Below are 9,453 nucleotides of genomic sequence, written 5' to 3'. Positions count from 1 at the left end.
GCAGATAAAGAGACACCGTCTTTGTCCTTTGCATCACGTAGACGTTTCCTAATTTCACGAAGGTACACTTCTGGTGGAACAAATCATAGAAAATTTTAGAACAACAGTCTCTCCCTGAGATCCTTGAGTCTATGTGTTTTGACAGTTTAAATTTTTTTGCAATTTTAATTTTATATACCTAATATTTGGAACCAATTGAATTGGAACTTTTAAAGTCTTTGAAAAGGTTCGTTAAGCATCTGTGTGTTATTTATGCAATAAATTCTAAACATTTTTCAAATCAGATTTTATATTTTTTTGTCTTTTCTGGCCTTTTATGTATTTATAGTAGGTTAAAGTTAAAAAAAATAATAGACAGATGAACTTGTGCTGAAAAAAAAGATACCAAACATGGGTACAGTAAACATTTGTTTATATAATATTGTCATAACCCGGCTCTTGGCCATGACAAAAAGATGGGAGAAGTACACAGTGCTAACTTAATGCAAAATATTTATTAAAGCATAACGCAAAATAACCAAAGTTTACAATAAATATGAGGTGTGTAAGTCAGCAATATCAGTGGTGTGCATGTGGATGATTGGATAGTATAGGTGTGAGGTTGTGTGGCTGAAAGAAACAAAAAGTAAATCAAACAAAATGTGCTGGTCGGCAGGGGAGAGAGAGAGAGAGAGAGAGAGAGAGAGAGAGAGAGAGAGAGAGAGACGCCACGCTGGATCTGGCCCTTTTATGGTCCTCAGGAACACCGGGCCCAGGTGCTCCCAATCACTGTGATGTCTCAGCTTCATCCTAAAGAGAGAACACAGAATGACATCACCGCCAAGCACACTCTCAGACGCCTGAGCAGGGGCCGTCACAGTATATAAAGGCAAAATCAAAAGGACTGAAAAATGGACAAAATAGGCTCAGACCACTAAGGGTTAATATTTGAATGTTTCTGCAACAGAAGGGACATTGCACCTATTATTTTATTTTATTATTATTTTTTAAATACAACTTGGTTAAATTATTTCAGTGTGTGTATCAGTACTTTTTGAACATTTTGAGCACAATTTCAACAATACTGCGATAATAATAACTGTGATAATTTTAGTCACAATAATCGTGATATGACATTTTCATATCGTGACATCCCTAGTTTGGAGTCTACTTTAGGAATCCCTTGTTCCAAAGAGCTCTTTTTTAGAAGCATTCCTTCACATGAATTTTTGAAGGTCAAATATTCCATTTGACATGTTCTTTGTGTGAGACTGGACATTTGTATTTTTGTGAACTTCCCCTCCTCAGACCCAGCTTTGGGTTTTCTGTCCACATTTGTGGACAAGAGTTTCACATCTTTACACAAAACTGGCCCACTCCCACATAGACTGAACCATTTGAACTTTGTTTTATCGTTCTTGAACTAAGTCTGTTTTCTCTTTTTTCCTGGTGCCGTGGTTCGCTCAGACCTCAGTTGCAGAGAAACTCACTGAATCAAACAGTCAGATGGTCCAGTCGCCTGATTGGTGAGTCCCAGTCTTGTCCCGCCTCCCTGTGTCCACGTCTGTGGAATGACCTGCCTCTACACTTACGGTCCATGGACTCTGTAGAGAGTTTTAAAGAACACCTCAAAACACTCCTGTTCAAACAGGCTTTTTCATTTCCCAATTGCCTCAGGGCCACCACAAACTGATTACACTTTATGTATTCATCATATTTTAAACTGTTTTTAAAAGTATTTTATTGTGTTCTATCAAGGTCAAGGTCAAGGTTACTTTATTTATACCTGTAGGTAGATTTGTTTTGCAGTCTAGGTGATGGCCTTGGCATTACAACAACACATACATTAAACATGCAAGACAGGCACTTGATCCCGCTTACAGACAGGACAAAAATGGGTATTCTAATTGTATTTTACTTGTACCGTTTTATTCGTTTTTTGCAATGTAAAGTTGCTACTTTACAGTGTTACATGTACTCCATGTGTCTCCCCCTACCTCCCCCCTCTCCCTCAGCCTTTCTCTATCTCTATCGCTCTCTCTTTTCTCCTCCTTTACCCTCTCTCTTTAACCCCAGCTGGTCCAGGCAGTCGTCCATCCTCCAGGAGTCTGGCTCTGCTCCAGGTTTCTGCTGTTAAAGGAACTTTTTCCTTCCACTGTCACCAGTCACAAGTGTTTGCTCCTGGAGGATTCTGCTGGGTTTCTGTAAATTTGATTTGATTTTGATTTGATTTGATAAAGCACTTTGTGACTCTGTCTGTGAAAAGTGCTCTATAAATAAAATGTACTTACTTACTTACTGTCCACTAAACAGGTCCAGAGGATGGATGCATCAGTTCTTAATAATGACTCCCATCCTTTACCAGGTGAATTCCAGCTCCTTTCCTCTGGACGGAGGTGTTTAGTCCCAGGTTCAGGACACAGCGTTTATAAAAACAGCTTTGTTCCTGTCGCCGTCACTGAGCTCAAGAAGAAACAGTGACAATGCACTTTATTTACTTATTTTAGTGATTTATTCTATTTCTTTGCTCTATTTATTATTATTGTGACTTCTAATTTTAAATTTTTATTTTCTTATCCTGTTTTTTTATCCCAGACTGTTTTCATCTTCTTGAGGTTTTTATTGTGTTTTGTTGCATCTTGTTTATATTTATTTGATCTTATTTATTTATTTATGTAATCCTTTTTCTTATCCATGCTGCTGTACTGATGAATGGTGGAACACTGAACACTTTTTGTCCAGTCTTTTTGTCCTGTTTTTTTGGTCTGTCTGGACGCTCAATCAAGTACCTGCTTATCAGGTTCAATATACACTCATAGTCAATGAAACCTTTGAGACCATATTTTTCAACATAGTTTTTATTTTGAAACCCTAAACTGGATTTTTTTCATATGAATCATTTGTTTCGGATATTGGCATACAGAAACAAAAATCTAAAGTTTCAAGAATAATTTCAAAACAAAAAACTTAACAAAAGAAAATGGCACCAAAGTCACAACAGTGTGTACCGGGTATGGCCTCTGTTCGCTTCGGTGCAGGCGGTCTCTGGTCTACAGAGCCTGTGGTGTTGTGGAGTTCAACCAGGTTTGTGACTGTGGGTTGGGAACAGCCCCTCCATAGGCCTGGCCGTATGACTGGAGCTCAAAGCGGCCTCCACCATACCCAGTGCCAAACCGGAGACATTGTTCACGTGATAGACGTGGCATGATGCCGTTCACTGAACTAACAATGGTGGCCTTTTCTGGGTCTTTATATAAGCCTTCCAAACCAGTCCTCAAATTGTGCAGATACCCTCTGAGTATTGCTCAATGTGTATTCGGTCCACTTCTGCAAAGAGACCAACCCACGTGCAATGAACCATGACAACATGACAACTCATCATTATCTGAACTACCCCAGCACTGAGGCATCAATAAATCCACAACGAATACTTACAACCCCCTACAAGTAGAAATATGCAGACATTTAGACCTCAGAGTTTCTATTGACTGTCAGTATATGTCTTGCTGTAATGCCAAAGCAATCACCTCGACTGCAAAACAAATCTACCCACGGGTATAAATAAAGTAACCTTGAACCTTGAAGAAAAAAGTAAAGAAAACATTCCACCACAAGGACATTCCTTAAAATTTTTAAAAACTGCATCTGAATAAACTGTTGCATCAGGATGTTTCCCATATAGGCACTGATTTAATAAAAAAAAACAAAAAAGCTGGTACTTTGCTGACATTTAAGGTTAAGGTTAAGACATTTTTGATAATTTTCTGTTTGTAGTGAACCTTTCCTGATCATAGTTGAACTATTTAGTCTGTCAGAGGAAGAAACTCATTCATCAACTCTTTGATGAACTGGTGCTCCAGAGGCGGACAGTGTTTTTGGAGTCTTCATCACTACAGAGCGTTGGATGGCTAGAACAACAGAATCTCCACTTTACCTGATGTTCTGAAGTGGACAGATGAATTTATGGTTCAAAACAAATACTTTTAACTGAAAGCAGCAGTGCAGAACTCTGAGGGTTCTGGAGTGAAGGAGGACAGATGGACAGAAATAATCTGTGTTGAGTTCATTTCACATTTAAACTGACTGATCTAATACGTTTTCAGAAGTCTGAAACTGTAATTGAATTTAAATGTTTGGTACAGGAGGAGGACTCCATCAAGCAAAGGTCCAATTAAATAAGGATGTTATTACAGAAAATTATACCTAAGTAGTGTTGAAGAATTCATCGGACTGATCCTCAGAGGGTTCAGCAACGACTAGGAGTTCATTTGTAGCTCATTTTAATGAGGAATTAAGACATTGAACAGTTAAAGACATTATCTTCCCCTTTGGACAGTGTAATATAAGGATGAATCTGCCATGACCATAGAGAAAAGTAAAGAAAAGAAAAGAAAAGAAAAGAAAAGAAAAGAAAAGAAAAGAAAAGAAAAGAAAAGAAAAGAAAAGAAAAGAGATAAGATAAGATAAGATAAGATAAGATAAGATAAGATAAGATAAGATAAGATAAGATAAGATAAGATAAGATAAGATAAGATAAGATATTTCACAGTTGACAGCAGGAAGTTACAAAAATAAAGTGCAGGAATGAGAGGCTGAAAACAGCTGAAACATGAAATATGAAGAGAAAAAGAAAACTGTTATTTATCTAAATATTTATATACATTTAGATTTTCATAATATATACATATTTACAATATAGATGCACATGTACATGATATGATGTGTGTGTGTGTGTGTGTGTGTGTATGTGGGGGGGGGGTGGGGGGGGTGAGGGGTGTACAGTGAACTGTAGTACAGTGTGATGGCTGTGGGAGGAATGACTCCTGCTTCCACTGGGGGTAAAGGTCTAGTACTGAAGGAGCTGCACAGGGAGTGGGAGGGGCTGTCTGTGATGATGTCAGCAGGAGGTGGGAGGGGCTTTCTGTGATGATGTCAGCAGAGGGTGGGAGGGGCTGTCTGTGATGATGTCGGCAGGAGGTGGGAGGGGCTGTCTGTGATGATGTCAGTGGTTGGTGGGAGGGGCTGTCTTTGATGATGTCAGCAGGGGGTGGGAGGGGCTGTCTGTGATGATGTCAGCAGGAGGTGGGAGGGGCTTTCTGTGATGATGTCAGCAGAGGGTGGGAGGGGCTTTCTGTGATGATGTCAGCAGAGGGTGGGAGGGGCTGTCTGTGATGATGTCGGCAGGAGGTGGGAGGGGCTGTCTGTGATGATGTCAGTGGTTGGTGGGAGGGGCTGTCTTTGATGATGTCAGCAGGGGGTGGGAGGGGCTGTCTGTGATGATGTCAGCAGGAGGTGGGAGGGGCTGTCTGTGATGATGTCAGCAGAGGGTGGGAGGGGCTGTCTGTGATGATGTCAGCAGAGGGTGGGAGGGGCTGTCTGTGATGATGTCAGCAGGAGGTGGGAGGGGCTGTCTGTGATGATGTCAGTGGTTGGTGGGAGGGGCTGTCTTTGATGATGTCAGCAGGGGGTGGGAGGGGCTGTCTGTGATGATGTCGGCAGGGGGTGGGAGGGGCTGTCTATGATAATGTCAGTGGTTGGTGGGAGGGGCTGTCTGTGATGATGTCAGCAGGAGGTGGGAGGGGCTGTCTGTGATGATGTCAGTGGTTGGTGGGAGGGGCTGTCTGTGATGATGTCAGTGGTTGGTGGGAGGGGCTGTCTTTGATGATGTCAGCAGGGGGTGGGAGGGGCTGTCTGTGATGATGTCGGCAGGGGGTGGGAGGGGCTGTCTGTGATGATGTCAGCAGGAGGTGGGAGGGGCTGTCTGTGATGATGTCAGTGGTTGGTGGGAGGGGCTGTCTGTGATGATGTCAGTGGTTGGTGGGAGGGCTGTCTTTGATGATGTCAGCAGGGGGTGGGAGGGGCTGTCTGTGATGATGTCGGCAGGGGGTGGGAGGGGCTGTCTATGATAATGTCAGTGGTTGGTGGGAGGGGCTGTCTGTGATGATGTCAGCAGGGGGTGGGAGGGGCTGTCTGTCATGATGTCAGCAGAGGGTGGGAGGGGCTGTCTGTCATGATGTCAACAGGAGGTGGGAGGGGCTGTCTGTGATGATGCCAGCAGAGGGTGAGAGGGGCTGTCTGTGATGATGTCAGCAGGAGGTGGGAGGGGCTGTCTGTGATGATGTCAGTGGTTGGTGGGAGGGGCTGTCTGTGATGATGTCAGTGGTTGGTGGGAGGGGCTGTCTTTGATGATGTCAGCAGGGGGTGGGAGGGGCTGTCTGTCATGATGTCAACAGGAGGTGGGAGGGGCTGTCTGTGATGATGTCGGCAGTGGGTGGGAGGGGCTGTCTATGATAATGTCAGTGGTTGGTGGGAGGGGCTGTCTGTGATGATGTCAGCAGGGGGTGGGAGGGGCTGTCTGTCATGATGTCAACAGGAGGTGGGAGGGGCTGTCTGTGATGATGTCAGCAGGGGGTGGGAGGGGTTGTCTATGATAATGTCAGTGGTTGGTGGGAGGGGCTGTCTGTGATGATGTCAGTGGTTGGTGGGAGGGGTTGTCTGTTATGATGTCAGCTGGGGGTGGGAGGGGCTTTCTGTGATGATGTCAGCAGGGGGTGGGAGGGGCTGTCTATGATGATGTCAGCAGAGGGTGGGAGGGGCTGTCTATGATGATGTCAGCAGGGGGTGTTTTTTTTGTTAGTTTTTTTTTTTTTTTTTAATTTAAATTTTATTTTATTTTTAGAAATATTTTTTTTCTAATTTTTATTTATTTATTTATTTTTTATTTTCTTTATTTTCTTTTCTTTTTTATTATTATTTATTTATTTATTTATTTTACAATAGGCCCCTGGTTGAAAATCAAAGTTCTCAAGAACATCTAAAAAAAAATCTGTTAGATGATGACCCTGATGACATTTGCTATTGATCTCATTTTTTCTTTCTCTTTTGTAAAATTGCTGATCACAATTAACCATCATAGTCCTGTACCCAGGGCCCATCATAGTCCTGTACCCAGGGCCCATCATAGTCCTGTACCCAGGGTCCATCATAGTCCTGTACCCAGGGTCCATCATAGTCCTGTACCCAGGGTCCATCATAGTCCTGTACCCAGGGTCCATCATAGTCCTGTACCCAGGGCCCATCATAGTCCTGTACCCAGGGTCCATCATAGTCCTGTACCCAGGGCCCATCATAGTCCTGTACCCAGGGTCCATCATAGTCCTGTACCCAGGGCCCATCATAGTCCTGTACCCAGGGTCCATCATAGTCCTGTACCCAGGGCCCATCATAGTCCTGTACCCAGGGTCCATCATAGTCCTGTACCCAGGGTCCATCATAGTCCTGTACCCAGGGCCCATCATAGTCCTGTACCCAGGGTCCATCATAGTCCTGTACCCAGGGTCCATCATAGTCCTGTACCCAGGGCCCATCATAGTCCTGTACCCAGGGGCCCATCATGACTCTACCCCCCCCCCCCCCCCCCCATCCTCCATATCCTGCTTTGGTTTTCAAAGCCTTCTGTGTTGTGAGTTGTGTGTTATGTGTGTGTTGTGTGTAGTGTGTTGTGTGTAGTGTGTAGTGTGTGGTGTGCAGCTGATGTTTGTGTGCCTGTGTTTGTTGGCTCTACAGTTTTCTGTGAATGTTACAGAAACATGAACTGTCAGTTGGGTTTCTCTGAACGGATGTCTCTCCACAAGCTCAAAGCTGTTTCCAAATCCCCTCTTTCATCCTCGGAGGGACTGGAAGTGAGCAATTTCACCCAAAATGGAAGCATCTGTTTTGTATCCTTTAATAAACAGATTAAATGCAGGATATTTTCCCCATGTTTGACTCAGTGGATGTGACAGCCTCCAGCCCAGCAGAGCCTCCGCTGCTGACTCATGTCTATTCAGCCTCTACTGACACCTATTGATCCGACCATTTCTGAGGCCTGATCAGTATTGACTGTTGGTGTGAGGACTTGTCAGCCCAGAAACTGTTCCTATACTCCTAGAGATATGGAATTGACACGAGAAAAAAAAAAAAAGTTATACATTGTAAAAAAAATCTGTAATTTTATAGAATTTTTACAGTTTATTTTACAGATTTTTCCTGTATTTTTAAGATACAGGAAAATATCCATGAAATGACAAAAACAGACTGTGATTTTACATGTCAAATGTAAAATGACATGAAAAAACTGTAACTGTGAATAACCATAAAATTTACATTTTTTAATTTTTTTTTTTTCACAGAAAAATACCGTTAAATTGCATTTGCAAATGTATCATAATTTCACGAATATTTCTTTTCTATTTATGAGATTAAACTGTTCATTTAAAGTTTAATACTGTAAATAATAATAATAATAATAATAATAATAATAATAACAATAATAATAATAATAATAATAATAATAATAATAATAATAATAATAAAACAAGTTAAAATTACTGACAACCACAAAAATTATTTGTTCTGTCAGTTGAACCAGACTTGTTTGTTAATTGACAAATATCTTGTGTAATTACAGGAGGTTTCACAACAAAAATGTTGAATAAATGTATTTTTATGAATGTATAACATGTATAAGCACTGATAAACTGTCCAAATACAGTTTTTATCAGTGGATTGGACAACTGAGTCTCATTAAAAATTTCATATATATATATATATATATATATATATATATATATATAAAATTTGATTGTATTAATACATGAAAATATTCTTTATTAAATATTACAAAGAAGAAAAAAAAAGCAAAATCTCATGAAAAGTTAGGGCAAAAAACTGTATTTTGATTATGGAAAATTCCTGTATTTTTATGAGATGGTTATTTTCAGTATTTTTTCGGCACCCCTGCTGCCGGAATTTTACCTTTTTTTCCTTTTTTTTAAATTTCTTTTTTTTTTTTTTTTTTTTTTTTTTTTTTTTTTACAGAGTATCAACATTTTTCTTCTATTTTACCGGATCGGTCTTTGCCGGATAACATCTGTCATGTCTTCATCAGCAACAGGTCTGACGTGTTCCTTCGTCTAGAGCTGATCCAAACACTGCTCTGTCTGTTCTCTAATCCCACTGTGTGTGGTTCTGTGGAAGCCTACAGCTCTCCATCCTCACACCCCCTTTCTGCTCCTTCTTTTCCGAGGTGGAGTCTGCTGGAAGCCCGACTGCTCCAAAGTGAACAGTGGGTGAAAGCCAGCGGAGGAGGAGGCGGAAGGAAGAGCGGGACCAGAGCAGCTGCAGCCCCGCACCGCACCGCAGGCACAGGCGCAAATCTGGGACGCATTCGACCGGGAGAGGAAGCAGAAGAGGCGGCTGGCTGCAAGGAAGGAAAGACGAGAGGAGAGGAAAGAGAGGAAAAAGGAGAGGAAAAAGGAAGGAGAACAGAGGACGCTGTGAATATTTCTGCAACAAACAAGACACAAGCTCCAAGATGAATGCTTTCATCCTTCTGTCGCTTTTGGCTTCAGTTGTCGCTGGAAAGTCACCTCGACTGAAATTCGTTGTGCACGGTAGGCAGAAGGGTTTGTGTTTGTATGTCTGCACAGGTCA

At 41.9% G+C, this 9,453-nt stretch overlaps 1 protein-coding gene across 1 annotated transcript in view; it reads left to right on the top strand.

Annotated features, from left to right (window-relative positions):
• Positions 1-8,955: 8,955 nt before the first annotated feature.
• Positions 8,956-9,453, top strand: part of LOC115435875 (semaphorin-7A) — an 89,718-nt gene continuing 89,220 nt past the window's right edge. The window contains exon 1 of the mRNA XM_030158488.1: positions 8,956-9,413. Coding sequence (XP_030014348.1) covers positions 9,335-9,413 — 79 coding nt within the window. The 5' untranslated portion in view covers positions 8,956-9,334. The remainder of the gene's footprint in view (positions 9,414-9,453) is intronic.

The sequence above is a fragment of the Sphaeramia orbicularis genome, chromosome 16 (assembly GCF_902148855.1).
Source record: "Sphaeramia orbicularis chromosome 16, fSphaOr1.1, whole genome shotgun sequence".
NCBI lineage: Eukaryota > Metazoa > Chordata > Actinopteri > Kurtiformes > Apogonidae > Sphaeramia > Sphaeramia orbicularis.
This window is presented reverse-complemented; position numbering and strand designations above follow the sequence as displayed.